Source organism: Poeciliopsis prolifica, unplaced genomic scaffold (genome assembly GCF_027474105.1).
Source record: "Poeciliopsis prolifica strain line A6 unplaced genomic scaffold, Auburn_PproV2 SCAFFOLD064, whole genome shotgun sequence".
Classification (NCBI taxonomy): domain Eukaryota; kingdom Metazoa; phylum Chordata; class Actinopteri; order Cyprinodontiformes; family Poeciliidae; genus Poeciliopsis; species Poeciliopsis prolifica.
This window is the reverse complement of record NW_026562439.1, coordinates 1,712,463-1,737,915: the sequence shown is the minus strand read 5'-3', so window position 1 is coordinate 1,737,915 and position 25,453 is coordinate 1,712,463. Positions and strand designations below refer to the sequence as shown.

At 42.4% G+C, this 25,453-nt stretch overlaps 1 protein-coding gene and 1 long non-coding RNA gene across 5 annotated transcripts in view; both read right to left on the bottom strand.

Annotated features, from left to right (window-relative positions):
* The window catches only part of lef1 (lymphoid enhancer-binding factor 1), a 60,623-nt gene that overhangs the window by 3,033 nt on the left and 32,137 nt on the right, over positions 1–25,453 (bottom strand). Inside the window, exons 4-10 of one of the 4 annotated variants that reach the window (XM_055019900.1) lie at positions 24,965–25,097; positions 19,849–19,939; positions 18,028–18,147; positions 16,970–17,132; positions 15,688–15,795; positions 11,848–11,896; positions 11,286–11,327 (exon numbers count right to left, since the gene is read on the bottom strand). In XM_055019900.1, the coding sequence (XP_054875875.1) occupies positions 11,293–11,327; positions 11,848–11,896; positions 15,688–15,795; positions 16,970–17,132; positions 18,028–18,147; positions 19,849–19,939; positions 24,965–25,097 (699 nt within the window). In that variant the 3' untranslated portion in view covers positions 11,286–11,292. The remainder of the gene's footprint in view (positions 1–11,285; positions 11,328–11,847; positions 11,897–15,687; positions 15,796–16,969; positions 17,133–18,027; positions 18,148–19,848; positions 19,940–24,964; positions 25,098–25,453) is intronic. The other 3 variants (XM_055019901.1, XM_055019898.1, XM_055019899.1) reach the window with 3 other exon arrangements.
* On the bottom strand, positions 23,045–24,035 carry LOC129351108 (uncharacterized). The gene is made up of 3 exons (XR_008604699.1): positions 23,961–24,035; positions 23,825–23,865; positions 23,045–23,453 (listed from the first exon to the last, which is right to left on the bottom strand). It is a non-coding gene; the product is annotated as an uncharacterized LOC129351108 (long non-coding RNA).

The following is a 25,453-nucleotide window of genomic DNA, read 5'->3' as shown; positions in this document are numbered from 1 at the left end:
TTCTGAAAAGTGGAATAAAGGGAAATACAGTTATTTTCAAATTCAGAAATAGTCTATTGATTCCAAAGGGAAATTAAATGATTTTCCCCCTCAATGCCCACATTTCTATTTTATAACAAAATAGAAAAGTATGGAAAAACATTAACAAGAATCTGTCCAACTACACATCATCCAAAATAAGAAGAAACCAAAAGGCAGGAATGAAGTTTTGAAAAAGAAAAAATGAAAGTCCAGAGCTACTCCAACAAGCGGCCACCCTGAACGGGGCAATTCTAGAAAACATGCCTGGAATATGTTTCTAAAAAATTGGACCAATGCAATAAATAACAGACTGCTGCATCCGATGTGCACAAAGTAGCGTTACAGTAGATCCTTCCTCCCAGCTGTTAGACGCTACAACCATCACTCCTCCCAACAAACTCAGTAAATATTTACATCCCTGCTGAATTTTTGGACAATTTCATCAAAGAAAAGCAAATCCACAGCCAGAGAAAATGTTGGTCTTTTTGTGAAGAGCAGCTTTGGAAACGAAGCATTTGCTTCACTGCATCAAGTTAAACCAGTTACTTACCATGCATGCACACCAGCTCCGTTTAATCCGCTTTAATCAAACTCTAGTTCATTTTATACAAAGTTCGGTTTGTTTGTGAATTTGTAATCTGATCTGCCTTCAAACCTCGGTTCGCGTAGCATCAACTCTGGTCTGCTTCGAACACATATGTAAAGATAAGCGGACTAAAGACCGCTCCAATAGCAGGAAGTAGACTACAGCGCAGGGGATTCTGGGTAAATACAACCTAAACAAATGTCAAAGTCTATTGCTGGCTGGAGAAATGGTTTGTGGTGTTTACCAGCCACAAACAAAATCCTACAACAGCTCAGATCTAACGCCACTCCATTTTTTTACATGCTGAGAAGAAGGCAGCTTCTTCTTAACAAGTCGTTTTCATCAGTGGTTCTTGCTGCAGCGCCCCCCACAGGCGAGGAGGGGAACAGGTTTTCAAAGGTTTTGTTTCATTTGACACAGTGCAGCTTGAAAGCAAACCAAACGGCTGGAAATGTAACAAATCAAATGAGTCAACCGGACTATCAGGTGTGAAAACAGTCTTAGTTTCATGACCTACATCTGATCCAACACAAAGACTTGAAGCTTTATCCAAAATGGCCCCCCCTTCCTCACTGGGAAACTGTTTGTCAGCCGGTTCTTTTCCCCCTCTGTGATCTGGGCGAACGTATCAGAGTTTGGTTCAGCTATTGACAAGCTATAAGGGAGAGTTATTTCAGGCCAGAGCAGCATCAAATAGAATCTGTGATCAAAGTGGAGAGGCAGAGATAGAGGTGAGCAGACGCCTCCTGCGACTCAAACGATGTCTGAACGGTGAGGAGGAGCGGAAAAAAACCAGCCATATTAGTTTGTTTGTCCCTCGTGGCAAAGGAGAGTCAGCAGAGTCCTGCAACGTGAAGCCCTAAAACACACAGGCAAACAGACTGCTTCCCCACATGCGGATAAAAGGGAGCGGGACGGAGGAGCGCTGACCCCGGAGCTGCGCGCGGAAAGACAGGGAGAGAGATCTCCTGTCGCTTTTATTTACCTCCGCCGCCCTCCGTCTTTTCATCCCAGGATCTGAAGGCAGGCCCGCGCCCGGCCCTGCACCCAGTTTCCTGGGGAGCGTTTTTCCTTCCCCCACGGCAGACATGAAAAGCACCGACCTTCCTGCCTGGGGAAGAGTCCTGAGGGCCACTTCATTTGAAAAGAGGAGTTAAAAAAACAAGTGGCAGTGGTTGCAGCGGGGCTGCTTGGCTGCACACTGTAAAACACAGTCTGTGTTGTCCAAAACAAAAGTTCCTGGATGATTAATTATCCCAGAAGTTATCACAATAAACCATAATATTCAGATAAATAAACTTATTTGATGACATTTCAAATAAACAAATACTAATAAATAATCAAAACAACAAATAAAATGAATTATGAAGTATCTGTAAAACATTGTACTTCACAGAAAGGGCAAGTTTTTAAACAATTAATCATTCCAATGGAAATCATTGAGCTTGTTTTAATTCATCATGTGACCTAAAAACTTAGACTTTACTTTCTAAAATGTATCCAAACCCAAAGCCAAAACAAAATGTTCAAACTTAAGTGTTATTATGTTCAAACTGCTCATCTTAAGTTTACACAACTCGACCAACTTGATCATTTTAAGTTGTGATGACATAACAGTTCACATAACGATTGTAAAATCCAATTAATTCTCCTCTTAAAAACTTAAATTTTATTAAAATATATGGTCGACATTAACTTGTGTAATTTCACTGAGATTAAGTTAATTTATTCAATCTATGTTAGAATTACTTCCATTTACTTCATTTTTTAAACCTGAAACTTTATATAAAAAGGAAACCATGTGATTGAAACTGTTGCTGCTTTTTATTTAATTCTGCTCAACAGGAAACAGCAGAGACAGTTTGTTCACTGTTTTCATGCGCAGGGATATGAAAACCAACATGAATCTGTTTCATGTCTGCAGTCTGAAAGAAGCGGCGTTTCTAAACTGTTACCTTCATAACTGCATGTCGAATTGCTGCCATTGATACATGTCTAGAGTCTGTTGTTGATATTGTTATCATTATTAAAACTTATTTTTTTGCCAAATAAACAATGATTTAATTACTTGCTGCAATGCATTATGGGATACCTCACTTGCCAATCCCAACTATCTCACAGCCTTTAAAACATTTTTATGTTTGAAGACCCTCAACTTCTTTAAATAAAAATCTTATAAATTAAATCCACCTCATTTATTCAACTAAAGTCAACATAGTGACTCACTATAAACCGAAATCAAAACTTTTTCAGTTAAAAACAACGCAATAATTTACAGTGCAGGCTGGGATTCAGGAGCAACTTGACCCTTCCTCACCTCCCTCCTCTTCCTCCGTCTGCATTAGAGCTGAAGAATGCTCGCTGGAATCCGGCTTTTTTTTTCTTCTTTTTTTTTGCAGGAAATGAAACGCTCCTCTGTTTGGAGGCGAGTGAAGCCTTGGCCCTCCTCCCCCGTTGCCTTTACGCGACTGGCGGACGGAGGGACGGAGGGACGGGGGAGGAAGGAGTCTCCCCCGGCGTTTGAAGTGTGGGAGGTTAAGATAACTGGCACAGCCTCGTGCCTCAATCGCTGCTTTCACCTCGCCGGCCAAATCAAAGCACCCACAGCTGCCCCCCCCCCACCCCTCCTCCACCCAGAGCGATGGGGTTTTTCTGTTTGGAGCCATTAAAAAGAAAAACACAGCCGACAAATTACTCTAAAAATAAGCCAAGTGCAGAGAGGTGCGAGAAGCAGAAGGTGCAGCGGAGAGAGGAAGGGGGAAACGGGGGAGACTTCATGCCTGAGAGGGCTTTCCACAAGTTTCAGCCGCCTCTCATTGCTTTACATTTCACTTTCAAGTAATCCTCTAAAAACCACTTGATCATTAGTTCTTCAGGCTTTCTGAAGATCTTTCAAAGGTTTTCTGTGGACTTTGCTGCTGTTTTCGCTCCAAGGTTCCTAAAGTCTGGAAAAGTATGAAAATTGATTCAAGTTTCGTCCAAGTGTGGAAGTGCATCCATCTGTCTGTCTGTCCGTCCGCCAGCCTTTCTGTCTGTTTATCCCTCTGTGCATCCATCGCTTTATTCCCTCCATCCATACGCGTCTCTCTGGTCATCCTTCCATTTTTACCGTTTCTAGTTTTAGCAATTTGACATCAAACTCAAAATATGGCCGCGTTTTGAAGTCTGGCCCTTTGGAGAGGAGAAACCTTTAGTTTTAAACCTGACCTGTAGGGGCAGCAGCGCCCTGAGCTGCATCAGTAGAAGAACAGTAACCGCTAACTTAAAAGTTAGCTGCACTAACTCTAAAGCCCTAATCAATAAAATTACTTCCACTAATGCTAAACTAACAAGGTATTTAGCAGATGCTAATGCTAAACATTAGCTGCTTAATTAACAAGCCCAGTCCATGTAAATCTAAAATTCTGTATACGTTGTTTGTTTGTTGTTTACTTCACACTTGCTCAATAAGCATTAGTTCTGCTAATAGTAAAGGTGATACCAACATGGTATTTAGCAGAAGCTAATGCTAAAGCACTAACTTCAGTTGAAATTAAATCTCTGCTTGAAAGACTGGAACCTCAAGCAGAGATAAACTGGGTAAACTGGTGCAGCTGATCCAAACCTTCATCTTTTTACTGAATTATTAGGTAACCGGGAGATTTTTCAATAAATTCAAGTGTTTTCACACTGTAGAGTTTGAGTCTTGGAAATCTTTTCCTCCTCATTCCCTCCATTTGTCCTGAGAAACTTTCCCTCCAAATGTCAAAAACATGACCAACATGTTCCTAAACCACGGCTGGACTTCCTGCTTCATTTCTAATCCACTGACGGTATTAAGAAACAAAACAACAAAATAAAAAACGGCTCTGCTTTCCCAAATGAAGTGCAGAAGAGATGTGAGGAAGGAGAGCTGATCACGGCAGGGTAGAGGAGGGTGAGGTCTGATTGTGGTTAGCAGCGGGGGAACGGGGCTGGTACAGTCACCAAAAACCCCAAACCTCAGGCATGCGTGGGCGAGACTCGCAGCGCAGCGAGGGGGGGCGAGAGGGGTCAGAGGGAGCCATCGCCCACATCTGAGGGAACGTCGCTGGGGGCCCGAGCAGCTGAAGTCTGGCCCCGTGCCCCCGCACAGCTCCGTCTGAGAGGAGATGGAGGGGAGCGGCGGCGCGATCAAAGAGCCGGCACAATGGCCGCCTCCTCTGCTGCGGTGGCGCTTCAAAGGGACGCGGCTGCCGCTCACATCCAGCACCGGGACAGAGGAGAGGGCAGGAAAACCTCAGCGGGGAAAATGAGGCGAAAAATGAGTGAAAGAAGAGCCGGGCTCAGGTTCTGCCTCCCCAAAAGCAAACAAACCCGAAACATCACAGAAACACAGAGAGGCTTCATCCTCTGATAAGCATCTCATGGAGGCTCAGAACGCCTTTAAAACACGACTCTGTTTATACAACACCTTTCAGCACAAGGCTGCTCAAAGAGCTTCAACAGAAATGATCAATTAAAACTGACTCAATCATTTCCATGATTTATTGGTTTTCTCTTCTCTCTCTTTAAAAACCACAAACTGAATAAAGTCTTCAGTCTGCTGCTTGAAACTAGACCCAAACTACTTGGTGAGGTTTTGTGCTTTGCAGCGTTTTTATCAGATCAGCTGTTGCTCAGCTCAGGTTGCTAGGTGACAGGCTGAACTCCTGCGGTTGCTAGGTGACAGGCTGAACTCCTGCGGTTGCTAGGTGACGGATAGTGGATTTGTGACATCACCAGGTTTTTGAAACAGCTCATTTTCCAGACACCAAAAAACTTAATTCTAAAAATCAGATGGGTGATTTTTAAGAGCTTGGATTCATTTTAGAACCCATTAAAGCCCAAATAAAAGTACAAAAACATGTAAAAAAAAATAATAAGTAATGTTTTTAACTATTTCATGTATTTCTAAGAATGCTGTGTGGGAAAACTTTATTAATCCCAAAGTCTGTCTGTCTGTCTGTCTGTCTCTCTGTCTATAAGCTTGAGTTTAGAAGACGCAGGAGACCTGGAGAGTGTTAGACTGGGGAAACTGGGGAGGAAGAGAGGAAGCGGAGAAGACATGACAAAAAGCAACGCGGCCGGACCCTCATAGAGTTTCTGCAGCTGGCCCAGCCTCAGCACAATGGGTCCGTGACTCAACCAAAACAACTCCTGCGCTCCAGTCTAAACAACCCCACCAGCCGGGTTCCCCCCCTCGGAGCGTCAAAAAGGGGCCGGGACGCAGTGGAGTGAGAGATCCTCTAACTTTAATTACACCAACGGAGAGCGAAGAGGGGCGTTTTGCTCAACAGAGCGTGCTTTGTAAGAGGTGGGGGGAGGAACATTTCCGATTCCATTTCCTACCTTCAGAAACATTAGCCGAGGTGTTGCTCCATTCAGAGTCCAAATTTCCACCTCCTACATCCAGCTATCCCACATTCCAGCCAGTTTGGAAAGAAAATATCCTCTCATTTTGCATTTGCTGCAAAAGTGGTTTTTTATCCTTTCCCATTAAGGTGGGGTCACTAATAAGGCCGGGTGTGGAGGCACTGGGCTGTGCCGCCGCGGCCCAGAGGCTCAGCGTCACATTCAAATGGCAGACACCAAAAATCACCTAATTGCAGCTGGAGAGTGTGTGTGTGTGTGTGTGTGTGTGTGTGTGTGTGTGTGTGTGTGGTGTGTGTGTGTGTGTGTGTGTGTGTGGTGTGTGTGTGTGTGTGTGTGTGTGTGTGTGTGTGTGTTGGGATGAGGTTCTGAGAGAAAAACGATGAGAGGAAACAAATAACAGGACAAAATTTGGCAACAGGGACCAGAGGATGAGTGGCTGAACTCTGGGATTTTCTGTTTTCCTTTTGGCTCGATTCTCGCTTCGTCTTCCTCTTTCCTCATCAAAGACGTTTGACAGCTGACTTCTGGCTGCTCACATCAGACGACCACGGCGGAGCAGAGGGGAGGGGCCGCTGAAGCCAGAACAACACTTTCATTATATTTTCCGGAGCAGGAAAACTGGCCGTTAATTGCTGAGGTTTTTTCCTTCTTTTTTTAAAAAGACATCCTGGATGTGACGGAAAACAAATGAAGAATCACAGCTCCGCATGGCAAAAACAATGAACTTCACCAAGTATTTTTGTCTAGTTTCTTACTCACTTAAAATATGTCAAAAGAGCTAGGACAGGATACGATATAGCAGCTTGATTTAAGCAAATAATTCCTCAATATTAATAAAAAGATCCCAAAAACAACCGAAGAGCTTAGAAAAAAGAATCAAACCACCTGAATGAAACATCATGAATCAGAAGGCGCTGCAGCCTTACCTAGCAACCCCAGCAGGTTTACTGGTGTATGAGCTGTACAATGGCTGCTGGAAAAGTCACACTGTAAAAACACAAAATCTGACCAAGTGTTTTGGGTCCAGTTTCTATTAAACATGCCAGATTACACTTGGAATAAGATAAAACAAACATACTAGTAACTTTTCTGCAACATATCAGGGTTTACGTTAAAAATCCATTAAGATTGATTAAAAAAGTTATTGCAAGATTATGTCTCTTATAACGGGAAATGTCTTGTTATAAGTGAAATAATCTGCTGGTGGAACAAAAGCTTTTTTTAAATCAGTGTCAGGAATTATTTACTTAAAAAAGCTCCTGTATGTTTCTGAAATGTTACTTGTAAGTTAGTTTTGTCTTTTTTACAGTGTATTCAGATGTCTACAGTAGAAACTAGACAACAATACTTGGTAAGGTTTTGTGTTTTTGCAGTGCTTGGTGCTCTAAAAAGCCAGCTTTGTTAGGTGTGTGAGTGTGATAAAGTGAGCAGCAGCTGAAATGAGGGGGAAAGCCTGGAGGGCGTGCAGATAACTATCGCAGAGGCTGTGAATCAGCGGCTGACTCAGACAAAAGGCTAACAGCGCGGAGGAACGGATTCCAGCGAGAGAAAAACAAGGTGACAGAGAAACCGGGCTATCATGAGAAAATGAAACGTTGAGGCTTGAAAAACAGCCTGAAAGAGAAAAAACACAGCAGAGACCAGAAAACCTTCTGAAATATCGGTCACACTTTTTCTAGTCCTGAGACGGGATTTATATGGAGGAGGATTACAAAAAAAATACAGATTCTGACTTTAATCAGCAGCATAAAAAGAAATTAATTATAAAAATATCCATCCTTCCTCAAAAAACTTAGTTCTCCTGCAGGCACCAAGCTGCATTAAAGTGGGAATTCTGAAATTAAAGTCACATTTTGGGTAAAAAAAAAAAAAAGTCAGGATTCTAAGATTAAAGTGAGAATTTAAAGATTCAAGTGAGAATTTAAAGATTCAAGTGAGAATTATAAATACATAAATAAAATAAGTAACAGTCAATCTATCCTCTGAGCGGGGAACATCTGCTCTACATATGGGTTTGCCAACTCCCCTCTGACTGCTGCATGCATGTAAGCAATAGAAAACTTACTATTGTTGCACAAAAAGAAAGGCTATTTACTTGTGTAGCCCTCGTTTTAATGCCACCCTGGGCAATTTCCAACATGCTCCACATCAGGCTCATAAGGTTGTTAAAACATGAAGGGTTTAAGAGCAGGAGAGAGAGAGCAGAAATTTCTACACTTTTAAATGAAGATACATTGATTGGAAAGAATAAGAATACGCGGTTGGTTATTTATGGTTATTAATGCAAGAAAAATTGAGAAACTTTTATTCCAAATTATGAATCAAAGTACAAATCAGTGGCAGTTATCTGAGATATTCAAATCAAAAGTGCATCAAGCTGCATGTTGATGCATTTATTTATTGAAAACAGTTCTTAGTTTTCATTAATGTTATGTAGACCAACCGCTTTTTCTCACATTTTAATATTTTAAAGCTCGCATTTTGCAAAATCTCCACTTTCAAGAACAAAAACATTTAAAGTTCAAAGAAAAATCTTTTAAAAAAACCAAACTCTACAAACTACTGATGAGTCATCAAGATCACAAATGTGTCTGCAGGATAAATTGTCCCAGAAGTTGTTTTGATAGACAATAACATTGTTTTCAAGTAATATAATGATGATAGCATAATAATCCAAGAATTCAAAGATCAATAGTCTTTCAATTCTAATGAATATTTAATACTGGAACTGGAAAACATTTTAAAATCCAAAATAAACAAACAAAACAACAAATTAAAGTCATTATAAAGTTCTTGATACCACAACTCCAGACTGAAGACTTTTGTCATCCAGTTTTTGGTAGAAAGAGAGAAAAACAACACATCGAGTTTGTTTTAACTTATCATGCGATCAATTGACTTATTGCTTATTGAGACAGGCCTATTGATCAGGCCAAAACAAAAAACTCTGGAAGTGATTTTAAACACATTTCTCTAAGCTCAACTTGCACAATTTTGTCTTGATATTCTGACTGCAAAAGAGAACGAAAGAAAGTGTCGGGAGCTTAATTGAAGAATCAATTAAAGTAACAACAACGTTTCTCCCCGACTGTTCAAACACAGAGAGAGAGAGACAGAGAGAGAGACACATGGGACGGATGAAAAGAAACAGACAAACGAGTTCATTTAAAGATGTTTTTGGCATCTACAGCAGGCGAACCTCAATCCAGCTCCCTGGGATCTGCATAAATTGAGGGCTTGGGGAGTTGTGGCAGTATCCCCAGTATTATGCATATTAGTTTAAGGCTGTCACTGAGAATCAGCCGGGGTGTCCATCCCGCCGCGGCTAGGCGCTGCTAATTATTGGATCAGAGATGAAGTGGCTTTTTTGCGCTTGCTCTGACGGCTCTTTGAAAACTGGCTGTTTATATAAAAATAGGAGACAAAAGGAAAAAGAAGAGCGGCCTAATTTTGAGTTCAGAGAGCGCCGTTGGGTCAAGAATCGATCAAGTGGAAAACCTTTGAGTCGTTGGGCCGACTTGTCACGTCTGCCCGGGTTTTTCTGGAAGCGGAATAACGGGATCCTCCAAGTGAGGAAAAATACTGCTGCCTTTGATACAAACTGAAACATCTGAATCTAAAGCTCCATGCAACTCCAGCATGTTAAAAAAAATGGCTGCCTGTGTTATGAGAGCTTTTCAAACACCCAGAGACCCCAGAAGCCATGAAATCTTATTAAGCTGAAGCATCTCATTAAGGTTCTGCTTCATCCAACCTGTTCTGCTTTACAAAGGCGACATATGCAGCCCATATGGACACCAAGCCTCCACCAGCAGCAAAACAACATAATCCAGCTCCTGTCAGGAGGAGACGCAGTGAGTGCAGCTTTCTGACCTGCCAGTCTGGGTTTGACCGAGATCTGGATCAATTCAAAACGAGACTGTGATCAGAATCAATACTTGGCTGCCTGCCGAGTTTCCCCTTGATCAGCCTTGAAACTGATCACCAAAACTCAGAAATTAAATCTTTTTTTCTGATCAGTGAACTCACCACACCTAAAAAATACCATGTAGGGCTGAAACAATTGATCGTATTAATCATGATGAATCGATTATTGACATAATTCAGTAATAAATTAATTGTTACAGACTCATAAAAGGCAATTTGCTGAAGAACACCACTGACAGAGCAGGAATTAAGCAAAAACTGTACAAAAAAATTTACATTTTCTACCCCAGTTTTGAAACTTAAGATGTGGAGCTGGTCAGACTCCCTGGTCCAGTACTGGACTGATTCCAGTCTGACGGAAAGAACCGGGATTTCTTTGTGTCAATAGGAAACTTCTCATCTAAACAGACAGAAGTCAAATGTGGAGTACCCCAAGGTCCAACCTGGGATCCTTCCTATTTAATATCTACATGCTCCCAGTGGCTCAGGTAATAACAGGAAATCAAATAGGAGATAGTGACGCAGATGATGCATCACGATCTAACCTGAACATTCAGAGCCACATAAAGACAGTCACTAAGTTGGCCTTCTGTCATCTGAAGAACATTTCCAGGATTAAAGGACTACGATCTAGAGAAACTAATTCATGCCTGTATCTTCAGTCACATTGATTACTGCAACAGTGTCTTCACAGTCCCACCTAAAAACAAATCAATCCTCCAACTGCTGCTGATCCAGAACGCTGCTGCTGGCGTTCTGACTAAAACCATGGAGCACATCACCCAGTTCCCTGCAGCCCAGAGAATATAAACACTGTTTATAAATCACTGAATGGTTCAGTTCTGATTCTCCACAGAACAGCAGAAACACTGAGCTCCAATAAATCAAGGCTAAAGACCCGCCTGCTTACTGCTGCCATCGATTCCTAATGACTGGAGCACTGATCAATATATTTGATTCGGGTTATTTTTGATGAATCTAATGATGGCATTTGAGAAAATGTAATGTTTCACCAGGAAAACCAAACTTCACAGCGCACTACATTTTATACCACTTCAACTTTAATTTCTACAGATTATTCAGTAAGATAGCATGAATTATGCGCATTGCAATGTTGCATTCACAGACAACTAAAAAAATCTGGTCAAAACCTGTATGGTTCAGACATTTTTCACACAACAGAAGAAAAAACGCAAACATGCAGGCATTCGACACCATTTGGGTTAGCAGAGAGCGCTGCACAATGGCCATGGTGAGGTTATGGTGGACCTGCTTAGGATTAGTCTGTGAGCGCAAGCTCTCAACTCAGTGTTTAACAGTTTACAAAGGAAACTTGACAAAGATTAACCAGACAGGGAGGGCATAGAGGTGGTCTTACCATATTCTCAGATGTACGCCGTTTTCATTCTCTGGCCTGTACCTGCAGAAAATTGCATCTTTTTTAACAGTTTGTTGTTTTTCTTAGCCTAACTGGACGCTAACCGTCCAAGTGGACTTACACAGACCATGAAAATACTGACATTTAACCTAAGGTGTAATTCTCAGTGGATTACAGCTGCAGAGCTAAGAGGATGGCTTGAAAAGCACAGATAAACAAGGTCAGCAGAGAGACATACTGTGGTGCAGAAAAATAGTGCAAATCCCAGAATCTGTAAGTACTCCGAAGAAAAGGACAGACTAATCCCAAAGTAGGTGTAATATGTGGAGGCAGTGGCAGGATAAAGGATGAATGGATTAGGGGATGCTCAGGGTACAAAAAAACAAAAACAAGTCGGGTCAGAACGCTGATGGGTGATGAATTTGGACCACGTTTGGCTCTACTTTCATTTGCATTTAGTCCCGTTTTTAGTGGGAAATAATTATGCAGCAGAACACCGAAGCAGATTATTAATCCCAAACTCCTAAATGCAAAACCACACAGAAGCTGCAGCAGCACTCACCTGTGGCCGTTTCCTGCATCTTCTCCCTCTTCCGCTTCTTCTTCTTCCCCTAAAAATATACAGAGGAACGCATAAAGTGTGGCTCCAGCACTCACGCTCACTAGACCACTCGGATATCCTGCTGCTGACTGCCATGTTCACTCATCCCCTGCTGGGCAGCCGAGCAGCGAAACCCGGGTCGCCGCACTCCACCGCAACCCGCAACCCTGAGAGGAACCGAGTGTCGTCTGCTCTACAGAGCCGGACCCGCTGCAGAAACACTGAACCTCACACAGTGCCATCGGCCCGGTTTAGTGGAGAACCTCAGTCCAGGTTAAATGAGATCAAACTAACTTACAGGTAACTTCAGCAAGATACAGGAGCTGGTTTTACAAAAATAATTATTTAATATGGATTTTAAAAACGTTCTAGTTCCAGTGGCTGATTAAGTCACCTGTAACATGTTGCATTTTTTTCTTGTTTTAAGTGAAATAATCTGCCAGTGGAACTCAAAACTTTTCCATCAATATTAAAATCTGACTTGCTGACAAGTTACTGGCAAGTTAGTTTGGATTTATTTCAACTCTACTTACTAATTCAGTGTTTTCCAAAGTCAGAAAGTGAGTTATAAAAAACTTTAAAAGATTTTAGTTTAACTTATTGAAAGGTAATTCGTGGCGCTCGTCTTTCTGATAGCAGCGCTTCGATTGCAGTTTCCTGGATCTTTAAGAACCTTGAGCTGCTGATTCAGGTTTTAGCCAATATGAACGTTTTGGTCGCCCAAAATGAAGAAAATCGGGCCGATTTATCTGGTACACCCATCCGCTCTGAATGGCTGCCAGTCAAATTTAAGCTGCTTTGCTCCTCAAGCTAGCGTAGCAAGCACCATGGAAACGTTTGTGACAGGAACCGTCCAGCAGCCACACCGCAGTAAACCAGCTAAAACCAGCTAAAACCAGCTAAAACCAGTTAAAACCAGCTGAAACCAGCTAAAACCATCTAAAACCAGCTAAAACCAGTTAAAACCAGCTGAAACCAGCTAAAACCAGCTAAAACCAGCTAAAACCAGAGGCAGCAATTATGCTACACAAATGCAATAATTATTCAATCGTGAATACAAGACAAAAAAATTCTCAAACTCGATGTTTCTTCACATATTTTGTAGCTTTGTTAGCATTGTTCTTGGCTAGCAAGTAGCTACTGCTGAACTGAGATACACTGCAAAGTAAAAATACTTGGTAAGAGTAGCTGTTCAAGTCTATATTCTGCTAATGAACACATTTCTGCAATTCCTGTTTCCATTAAATAAGACATTAAATTAAATTAAATTGGCGCTAGCACTCGTCATCTATCAGCCAATCAGAGGAGACGTTGGCGTCTTATTCAGTGACAAGCCCCGCCTACCGGGAGTGGCTACGTATGCAGCATTTTGGGGGTGACGTATTCGGCGATTTTACAGATGCGCTATGGATTCTTCTATGACTTTTCATGAACTGGGTGATGTGAACTGCAGTTTGACTGAAAACCCCAAACACACCATCATCCTCCCACTACTTCCTGTCGTCTTCTTTGTCGTTTCTGTCAGTAGCCTATTAACATCTGGCTGTGGATCACATGACTCGTGTGATGCTAAAAACGTGTTTTGATATACCTGAAAAAACCTAATTGAAAAACGTATTTGTTATTTTTAATGTTTTCACTGAGCAAATCTATTTCAAGTTGCTTCGTTTGATGGTTAATGACAACGCAGCTGGTGTGTGTTTTTGCAGTGCATATCAAACTGTTCTGTCTACATCTGAAGTCGTGAAGATGAGAAACAATAAGAGCAATTAAAATATTCACTAAAACTGGAGCAGTGTCCTCTGCAGAAAGCAGCGCTCTCCTTCCAGTAAGGACATGCGAGGATTTATAGCTTCAGCTAAATCCCCAAAGGGGGGGACTAAAGGTATAGATAGCGGAGAGGAGTCGTTCTACTCAAATATGAGAAGCACTTTGGTTTCCAGCTGCAAAGTCTGCTAATCCACTTATTCATGAGCTAATCTGCCTTCTGCCGCTGCGGCAGGCGTCGAGGAGGACAGAGCGAGCGAGTGTGGGTGAATGGCGGGATGAAAGAGGTGCGGCACGCCTGAACTGTGTGGGGTTTCCAGGCAAGACATGCTTCCAGTCAACAGCTGGTGATTCAGGCAAAGAATGAGTCATGCTCTTATCTCTCTGACGTGACTAACAGCAAGACGGTCGACTCGTCCTGGGAAAGCTGGAGCAGCATCTAATGCTGCGGCTGGGTGGCTCTCAGAGCAGCGGGTCGGCAGCGGAGCGGCGGCGGCACAAAGCAGGGGGCGCTGTCGATGTCCGAGGGGAGGCAGGTAAACACCACAAAGCACTTCGGTGGTGGAGTGAAGGTGAGTGCCGGAGCCACACTTTTAATAAAAGCTGGTGCTCTCTCTCAGAAAAATATCACACATTCACACACACACACACACACACACACACACACAAGGACATCTTTGGATACACACTCCTACAGTGCTAAAGTTAGAAAAGACATTTAAACTCAGTACTGTTGGACTCCAAGCTTCTTGAATACTTGCTTACTCCGTTTTTGAAGGAACACTCCTTTTCGCTAAACCACTAAACTAACAGATGTTGCTAACTTTGAAAACGCTCAGCTTCCTCTGCTTTCCTCAATTCAGCATTTATTTCAACATTTAGGATGAAACTTCACACGTCTGCAATGAACAGCGCATAATGCTCAGGCCATCTGGCTTGACTTATGTCTCTCCAGCATCTAATGCAGGGCACACTTCAGATGATGTGCAAAAAGTGGAGCTATTTTTTTGTTTTTTCTTCAAGTAGTTCATCCTTTATAGTCATGCTCTTATTTTGAAGGGAGTGAAGACTACTAACTCAGCAGTTTCATTCCCTGTCTTGATGAATTGTCTCTTTTTTTCCACCTATAACTTTATTTCAGGAAAAATAATAAAACAGGGAAGTCGAGAATAAGACATAAAATATATATATACAATATCTAAGCACATTATAGAAAATGTAAATTATAATATCAAAGTTAAATTGTTGCTGGAGGGTTGGAGTCTTTCAACATATACAATTTGAATTTAAGTTGCTAGCACTTTAACTTTAGCAGTAGCTTCCACTAAATACCATGTCGATTTAGCACTTTAGCATGACCAGAACTAATGATTGTTGTTAGCAACTAACTGTTTAGTTAATATAATACACTTTATTCAAAAGGGATCATATGGAGGACCTGTGTTTTGTGGAGCTATTTGCAGCATTGTCTTTTGATTTGCAGCATTTTTCCATTGGATTTACTTTTTTGTGTTTGTGCATTTTGGAGTTTGCATCATTCATGATTTTGCCGCGTTTTGCTGCACATTTGTTCCTCTCGGCTGCTGTACTTTTGAATGGGAGAATATTCTAAAAACCTCTGTACGTCCTAAACCTTTCTGATTGCGGCGCATTCAGAAACAAAATGCACAGCTGGGGGGAGCAGAGGTGAACTCTGGGAGGAACAATCCGGCCTCCTCGGCTCGCGCCGACAGCTGCTTCTACATCTGAAGCTCCACATCAAAGACCAGCATCACCATTACAAGGCAATTTTCACTCTCAGTGACAATAATAATCGCAGTGATCCTAACATCCGTCTCTGTGAGGATGGCACCATAACAGCGTTATGAATTTCACATTATGCAGAAACAAAGGCTCTGCAGACGGGCCCCATTAACACGGAGTCGGCTCCTGTGAATTAATGTGCGCCTTTAAAAGACTAAACACACAACAGACATAGAAACAACATGAATGCAAGCACGCGCACCGCTGCCGATCTGTTCTGTTGGTACTTACATAGTTGTCTCGAGCAGACCAGCCGGGGTAGAGCTGCATGTGGAGCTGCCGTTCCTTGCGGGCTAACTCATAATACTTAGCTTGCTCTTCCCGAGATAAAGCATGCCACTGTTTCAGTACAGATTAGAGGGGGACAAATACACAACAGTTAATTGTTATTATACAGTTGAGTCTTTAGAGTTTGGTCAAAAGAATCCATTAATCATCTAAATGTTGCTGCAGATTTGAAAACAACATTTAAATAAAGAATATTGTGTGATAAATTATAACAGTTCTGCTTGTTTCAAACATTTTCGCTGCTGCTTTCACTGCAGATACAGAAAAGTCTTGGCAAAAGGCTAAAGGTCAATTTTTTCTAGAAATGTCCTGCTCTGTGAAAATCAGAACGACCTGCTTTGAATCTCTCACCTTACAATTTCCCAAAGACAACGTGTTTGGAAAAAGGAAGTTATTGGCTTCATTCACAAGTGAACCAACATCGTGGTTTTCACATATACATTCAGCTACTAATCTGAATAATTTCAAATTTAAGATGAATAAAAAAAACTATTCCAATAAGAAATGAACATTTTAAATGCGACCCGACCTCCAGGTCGCATTCATCTGACCTGAGCGTCACTGATACTCGACACACGTCACTATTCTGCGTCTGGAAGAACAACAGCCATGGCGGACCGAAGTGAGGATTAAGTGAATTTGCTGCTCCGGTCGGACAACAAGCTCCAAATGTGTAAGTTATGCTTCACCATCAGAACAATGAGCAATTCTGCTTTTTATGGCAGTTGGCAAAACAACTGACATTATTGCGACCTCTTCTGCGCATGCGGGACACTTTCAGGTCATTCCACATACGGGTCACATGTATTGGAAATGTGAACAGCTTCAGCAAAAAAAACGCATTTGACAAAAAAATCGGAATTGGGTCACTTCAGGCTGCAGTGTGAACGCAGACTAATTTACAATCACTTTTCATTCAAACTGCATCGGCGAGCAATTATCATGTGATCCGAGCTGCCGGATCATTAGGGCTTTCAACGCGGATCCAGGTTTTTCACATTTCCAACTGAGCCATCATCAAGGCAGATTTTATGGCGCAATCTGACACAGGACTGAATCTGCAGTAATTGGCTCAGGCAATCATCACAAACTACAAAACCTCGCAGCACGCTGCGGTGATGCAGATGGAAGTCTTTGTAATTCCAGGATCCTAAACTGTGATCTTTAGGCGATCTGAGTTCTAAAGAAGAAAAAACAGAGAAAATGAGTGGGACGCGTGACGTACCCTCCGTCCCAGGATCTGATTGATGGCGGCGCTCTCCTTCAGCGTGCATTCGGCGACCACGTTCGCACGCATCTCTTTCATGTAGAGCATGAAGGCGTTTAGCGGCTTCTTGATGTGCGGCCTTTTCGGCTCCTGCTCCTTTCTCTGTTCGTGCTGGGACTTCCTGCAGACGCCGCGGACCGAGGTGAAGAAAATCAAAGAAAATGGTTGGAGAATGAGAGAAGGAAAAGGAGCGGAGCGGCACAAGGAGGAAATTGCGGTGCCACGATGGCGACTGGTTTCTCCCGGCCAATGGCGGGCCGCGTGAGAAGCGCAGCCACGCCACGGGCCCCGGCCTCTTTAATCATGTGCAGTTGCACACTCCCAGTCCTTCATGCGAAGAGATTACTTCATCATTAATGGCAACCAAACTTTGTCCACAGAACATTGGAAAGTACTTAAAACCAAATGCTGAAATCCCCCCAGTGAGCGCAGCGCTTTGCTCCCACTCTGACAATTCCCATGGTACCAATGAGAATACTGTAAAACACATGTGTCAAACTCGAGGCCCAGGAGCCAAATCTGCTCCGCCATAGCTGAAATTCATGCATTTTTCCATACTAATGCATAATTGTGAGGTTATTGCAAATTTTATGCTAAAATGCCCAAACACACTGGGTTCAAGTGATGCTACCCCCCCCTGCAGGTGGCAGTATTTCTTCTACTGCCTCAGCCTTACTCAATATTAAGCTGATCGATGCTGCGAGTAACACAATGGTACTTTCAATGTCATGCAGTAGCATAAAAATTGCAAAATTCTTTGCAAATATCTATGAATTATCTGTGATTTTGATTGCAAAAAGAGAAAAAAAAAATCTAAAGCTCAAAATCCTGGTGGAACCGATCAATGTGAAAAGATGTTCAGTATAATTTAACAAAAATAATAATGTTTATTAATGGATTTTATCAATGCATTTCAGCACAAAAGGCCCTTTGACATCATTTACAATGGCCCAAACAAAATGAGTTTGACATGGCTGCTGCACACAAAGAACCCCAGCAGTCTGAGGTGGACTTACATGTGCATGATGTCACTTTCATGTGGCGGCTCCTGTTTGACCTGCGGGTTGACGATGGCTGGATGAGGGATGCCTGTTGCGTGAGGGCCTGGGGGGCCGGGCACCATGTGGTGAGAGAACCTGCAGGAAGAAATTAAACACATATTTTACTTCTAGTTCATTAGACCGTCTGAAATTCTGGCTACAAATTTAAAACATTCTGAATTTTAAGGATTGTTTGGTGTTCTTGCAGCGTCTAATTATATAATAAAGCTAAATGAGCAGAACAAAAAGTAACTTGTAAACCATTTTGTTTTTGATTCACTTTATTGTTGAGTTTGAAGCTTATTAAGTTTAACTGAGAATATATTTCAACATTATGCAGAAAACTACAGGCAGTTGGATAGAAACACAATGTTTCAGTTGCTCAGCTGACTTAATCAACACCAGCAGAAAAATGGACAGAAATATTAGCCAATAGAAGACTTGCTAGTGGCTAATAGCAGAGCAAATTTTTCCGTTTGAAAAGGTTTAGCGCCCTTTGCTTCCTCTATTCCTTGGGGATAAATTCTAATTTACTTCTCTATTTTGTACATTCTCAGTTGAATAATATTCAACATCTGTGTCGAAGTTTTAGTTATCGACTTTTAAGAACTCAAGTTGTTAGACGTTTACATTTATGCTCTTATTTTGAAGTGAAAGTACTTCCCCTCATGGTATGTCCTTTCTCCCCTCAATAACTTTATTTAAAAGAAGAAACACACAGGAACAAAATAATGAAGAACAGAATATAGACATAAGGAAAATACCTAAGCGCTTTATAGAACTTGTAAATTATGTGAAAATGAAATTGGTGCTGGAGGATTTTAGTCTTTCAAGGCAGATATAATTTGAATATAGCGTCCTAGCATTAACTTTCAATAAATAGCAACGTTAGCAACAACTGGACCCATGAGTGACACTGCAGAGGCCGATACAACATGATGCTTTTGACACATGTTTGAAATTAGTAATTTACCATCAGTTTTCACAAAATACCACAGTGTAGGGATCAGCATTAGGAAAACTAACTTTTTAAACACTTTTTTAGCTTTTGGCTTGATTATGTGCTAGTTTCACTGGCAGATAATTTTACTCAAGACGTTTTCTCCATGTTGTAAGTGAAATAACCTGCCAGTACTTTTTCATCAATAATAAGAAATTATTGACTTAAACAAGCTCCTGCAGCTCTGAAAAGCTACTTGTAGGTTAGTTTTGTCTTATTTTAAGAGTACCAAGATTTTTGGACTATAACCTAAACAAAAATACTTTGGAACCACAACACAAAGACACAAAATCTTACTGGGTGCCAAGCAGTGGTTGCAGAAATGTGACCATGATTTAAAAATCCTTTAATGGTTCAAGACAGTTGGCAAAATTGGTTTTTGTCTTCAGAAGTGACACTAAATGAAAAATGGAGCCAAAAGCTGGAGGTAATCAGATTTTCAGAGAGGATGAATGACTGGTTTAACACAGTTGTGTGTTGCTTTCCACATGGCTTCACTCAGCCTGACACAAACTGAAAAAAAGATGAAGAAACGGAGCCAAACAAAAACTGGAAACGTATTTCTCAATCACAGACTGAGTGTTGAAGAGACGAGCGCTTCAGAAGCTTTGATGGAGGTTGAGGAGACGCAGCAGCGGGGGGGAAGCTGGATGTGCGGTGCGGTCGGAGCCACAGCAGCGCTGCAGAACCAGCCAGACGCAGACCTCCCTGCTGCAGCTGCAGACCGGCTCTGCTCACCAGAGCCAGCGGCTGCTCTGCGTCAGATTTATCACCCAGAACCGCCGTGTGTGACTCACCATCCCAGAGGGGGCGTGATCTGTCCCACTCCGCCAGGAGACAGGGAGTAGAAGTTGGGCATGTCTGGTCCAGGATGATGCCTGGGCATTCCTGCAAACAGACACCATGTTCAGATACAAAGCATACAGTCATAAACTGGACCAGGTCAAGTCTCTTCAAGGAACTTCACAACTTAAAAAAAATATAATCATGAAAACTAAGAGAAAACCTTACATTTTGTCTAATGCCGTCACTAAAATGATCAAATATGTTGATCAATGTTCCAGTCACTACCAATCAAAGGCAGCTCTAAACTTTTAGCCTTGCTTTAGAGGAACTCTGTGTTTCGGTCATTTTGTTCTGGAAGTTTGTTCCAGATTTGTAATCAGCATTCGGCTTCGAATGCTGATCTCCATGTTTTGGGTCAAAGTGTGCGTAAATATCTAAGTAAAACAAAAAATGCTGGCACGGTTTTTTTGGATGCCCGCCGCTTTATGCATGAAGCCCCTGGTCTTTAAGAAACTTTACACAGGTTTTACTGAGATTCACACTAAATGTCGTTTAAAGAGTGAAAAATTCTTATAGTTGGGGTCTGAAAATGACTTCTGACCTCACATTACTAATGCAGACAGAAAGGATGTGTGCAGAGCCAGATTCCTTTCACTGTTTCTGATTCCTTAAGCTGGATGGCTGAAGCTTTCTCCCTGCTAAGCTCCTCAATTTGCAGCTCCTACCGAGCTTCAAAGTCAAGAGGTTTATTTTACTGACACAACGTAGTAAAAACAGAACGGCAGGAGGACAAACATCTGCTTTACTTCCTGCTACTTTCAACACATCCCTCACTTCATTATGTTTCCCCCCCAAGCAGCCAGACTTACCTTAAATCTTTAAGAAACATTTCTCCAGGTGTTCTGAGAAAGTTGGACTTTGGCTGCTTGTCATTTGACAGGGTTTTGTATTTTTAACTATTATTGTTGACATTAATATTTAGGATATCTGATTGAAGTCCTGTTTTAGGTCAGACATTTTACATCTTTTGTTTTATTTAGAAAGATTCTACAAGGTTGGAATGCAACAAGCATTCCAACCTTAACGTTTTCATATTTTCTCAGATAAGATCAAACTTAAAAACATTTCATGTATAGTATTTTCCCAGACTATACGCAACTCTGGAGTAAAATATGCATTAGTCAAAAAACGCATCATGTAGAGGAAAAAGCCTATAAGACACTCTGTTGCATTTACCTAGAATTTCCAAATGCAGTATGATATGATCCGGTGACACGTTTTGTCCAGGTGCTTTTCAATAAACTTGAGGAACTGTGGACTTTGGCTTGGAAGTTTAGCATTTTCTGATGCAACGATATATGAGCTCTAAATCAGGAACGACTCCACTCCGCCGGTGAAGCGCGCAGCACAACGGAGACGCATGCAGTGTAAATCATGTGTCTCATGATGAGGCGGCTTCATTGCATAAAGCAGCAAAATCAAGAAGTTCTGCCTGCAAGGTCCTTTATACTCATTTCCTTGGCAACAAGGGCATCAACAGACAGGCTGGAGCACAGGGCATTTTGGGTAAATAGAACCAAAACAAACATGTGAGTTTAGCGCCAGCAAGAGAAATGGCTCATGGTCTTTTGCTAGAGAGAAAAGAGAAATACTGCAACCGCTAAAATCTGACGCTCCTCCATTGTTGTTTTTTTGAAGGAGGGTTTGGGCTCTTCAGAGGTTTTTGTGTTGTTTCCTTGCTGCAGAGCCAAGCGAGGAGGGGAACAGGTTGCTCAAAGCGCTTGGATCGTTTGTACATAAGAGAATCACAGCAGCTGAAAATGCAATAAATGATGCAATAGTTGGTTCCCAATTGAACAAAGACTACTGGACAATCTGGTGGGAAAACAATGTGGGCTCAGCTGTGCCGGGGGTTTTGTACAATCATATTGAGTTAAACTGGAAATAAAGTCCTGGACCCAAATCAGTTCCAGATTTGTATTTCTTTCATTTTATGCTTTTATGAAGGGTCAATTTTGGCCTGACTTGTGTGAAAACATTTATATACCCAACATTTTTTAATAAACTCAATTATTCATAAAACCTGTTGATTTTGTGTAAATTTGAAAGATTGGAAATTCATGCAAAACCTTTGCAGCCTTCAAGAAAAAAAGCTGCATTTACTAATTTATGTTTGCTCATCAGGTTACTCCTGAATTCAGCTTGTTACACTGGATTTTATTCGGGGGTATCAGAGTAAAAGGTGGGGAATAGAAGTGGATTCCAGACATTTGACTTTTACATGCATTTTGCAGTCATGCACTACTTTAGACATCGATAGACCAACGCAAAGAGAAACTGAAAGATCTTCAGAATATCTGGAGAGCTTTTGACCAAGAAGGCAACATGGAGGCCTGGCGACTTGGAAGGAAAATAAATTATCATTAAATTATTAATTAAAAATATGGGAATCCTTTTGCAGAGTGTAATCCAGTAACATGAAAGGGGAAAAAAAGGTCAAATGCCTTTCCTCCTCTATCATTCCCAGCCAAGGTCTGCAGAGGCTTCCATCCTCTTCCTCAGAGAGGAAGGCCAGTGGGAGGCTCCCATCTGCAGAGCCGTGGCTAATCTGCTACCTCACACTCCTCTGAGCGTGAGGTCGCACGCTCGTCCCTCTCACTTGTAGAAAACCTTTGTTTCCCACTGGATGTCTGCTGGATTTCCAGCAGACATTCCCACTGGAAGCTGCGGCTCCCGTCTTCATTTCTTTAACTCAACATACTTCTCCTCTGCCCCCTCCTTCCGCTCGACCTTCCATCCCACGCAGCAGCCCCGCGCATATTAGAGCTCATAATGAGAAAATCCATGATTGTTTTTCATAATTAACGAGCAGATCAAAGTCTGAGCCCTGCAAAGGAGGCAGAGCAGCTATTGGTCGATTCGAGAGGGAAAGAAAGAGCAAGAGGGACAGCTAAAAAAAACTGTAAAAAGAGAGATTTGGTTTAAGCATCCTCAGCTTAGCACCACCGATGCACATGAATACGCCTGGGGAAAATCATTTACAGCTAATTCTGCAGCCAGATTGCTTGGACGTGGATTTCTGTTGGGTTGTGAAAACGCAGATCAAATGCAGAAAAAAATAAAAAATAAAAAATGGCCCTCTGGGGATTTTTTTTCTCTCTTTATTGTCAGGAATTGATGTGAAAAGTAAAAACCTTTTCTCTGAGATCTAGTTTTTTTCTTTATTTGTTTCCTGTTTGTACTTTCATGCTTCGACATCACAGCGCATGTTGGCAGACGCGAGGCGTATGTGGAGCACAGCTTCCTCACATCTTCGCTCCGGAGCGTTATTTATAGCCGGTCCCGTCTTCATCATCTTCATCATCGCAGGAGAAGAAAGCGAAAAGGTGGAGGACGAAACGCCGTTTTTTTATTTCCCTCAGCATCAGGGAGAAGCTGCCAGGGCCTCCAGCTGTGCGGGGCCGCAGCGCCTCGTCCAAACTGTCAGAGCTGCAGCTTGATCTTATTCCTGCGAGCCGAGCCGAACCGAGCCGAGGGAGCGGCCGGCCGACGGGCGGCTTCAAACCAGATCCCACTTCACCGTGACACCTTCGGGTCGGAGCGTCTCTACTCATTCCTGACAGCAGCGACAGTCAGAGGAAGAAGAAAAACACTCAAGCATAAGTTAAATAAAAATTGGGTTCGACAATGTGTCGCTGCAGTATTTTTAGCTGGCCCTTTATTTTCTTCCAGAGCTTGAAGTCTTTCATCAAAGGCTGCTCATTTGTCATCAGACGGCAACTTGGGTTTATTTTAAGGCCTGAGCAAACCGAGAACTCTTTTAGCTGTTTTACAAATTTATAATTGCATGACAAGTCGTCTATCATCTTGTTTTAATCTATAAGAACCATGTTGTAAATATGTTTAACACAGACATGAGTGAATCATTTGGGCCCAAGCTACTCTCTTCTATCATCCTGTTACCAGACTCTTATATTTTAATCCTACCTGCTTGGACCTTTAGGTTGTTTCATACCTCACTTCTCCAACTGATGACAAAAAAAAAGGCATCATTGTTACATTTTCAGCTGGTTTGGTTTTCTTTCTCTCTGAACTGTTAAATAAACCAAACTAACTGACAAACCTGTTCACCACCGGGGAACTATGGAAGGAAACGAGGCAAACGGCTCCGATGAAGACTCTGAGCGCAACTTCCCTCTTCACAAAATGTCAACCAAAATAGAGCTATGTCATATTTTAGCAATTGGAGGGTTTGTCATTTGTCCTTGGTACAAGACCACAATCCATTTCTAGCCAGCATCAGACTAGTGCATTTGTTTTGGTTGTATTTACCCAGAATGCCCTGCGCAGCACTCCACTTCCTGCTTTTGAGGTCATCTCTGGTCCGCTTGCATTCACATTGAGCCGCATCAGAATTTAGGTCAACCAAACCCATATCGAGGTTTGTAGGTGGACCAGAGCTCGCTATTTTCGTTTGAATATGCATTCACTCCTCCCCAAAGCAACCAGACGTTCTACACAAATGAACTGGAGTTCTGCTGATGCTGTTCTCACCCAAAGGAACCGACTCTAGTTTGGTAGATTCAGTTCCACTGGGTTCCAAAATTGTGTAACATTTGTTACGTTTTCATCTGCTGTGGTTCTTTTTCTCACTGCACAAAGTCAAACCAACCAAACCCATTGAGCAACCAGTTCCCCTCCTCGCCTCTGGGGGCGCTGCAGCAAGAACCTCTGAAGGAAACAACATGGTGTTGGTGGCAACTGCTGACTCGTTATTGTTTGAACTTTTTGAACTGTTTTAAATGGAGTTTCAATTGTTTCCTGGTTGAATTCTGCAGGTTCCCTTCACAGAAGCAAGGAAAAAGTGTGCAGCATCAGGTGGGGGAGGGGCAGCACTGTGACGCTCTATAAGACTTCCTCTGCCGACTCTGCTGCCTCGTTAGAAACACTTTAAACGATGAGAGCAACTTTTAGAGACCTCAGTAAACGTTTCATGGCCCCATGACTACAATTAAGTCTTAAACTGAACTGCAGCCCGTTGAACGTTCCTCCGTCACTTTTAAATGTCAAACAGACCAACAACCTGCTCAACATGTCCACCACCATCCTGTTGTGTAACCATCCTACCTTGCTTGTTGCCTCCATCCTGGGGGTGATGGCCGGAGTGGGACCCCGGGGCGAAGTGCTCGTCGCTGTACGTGATGAGCGGCGTGAGCGGGTGGACGGCGTGGGACGGCTGCACCACCGGGACTTTGTTGGACTGAGGAGACAAAAATCAGGACCATGAGACTCATCTGCTTTACGTTACTTGCAGCATGACTCAGTTTGCCGCTGCGTGACGCACGGATAACGCGACGCAGCTGCAGGTTCCGGTCTCTAAACGTTTGTTCAGGAAGATGAAATAATTTAGTAAATTTCTCGACTTGAAGCCTGGTAGCTCCAAACTTTGTTTAGCCGAGGTCAGCGGGACTGAAAGCCCGACTCCCTGCAGGGAGGCCGGGAAAACGAGTCAGGACGCAAACAGAAGAGGCGGCGTGTTGAGCGGCGCGCAGAGGAGAGGCAGAGAAACCAGAGGTAGAGCTGGAGCAGAGGTCTGAGGCTGCAGATCAAAGGCAG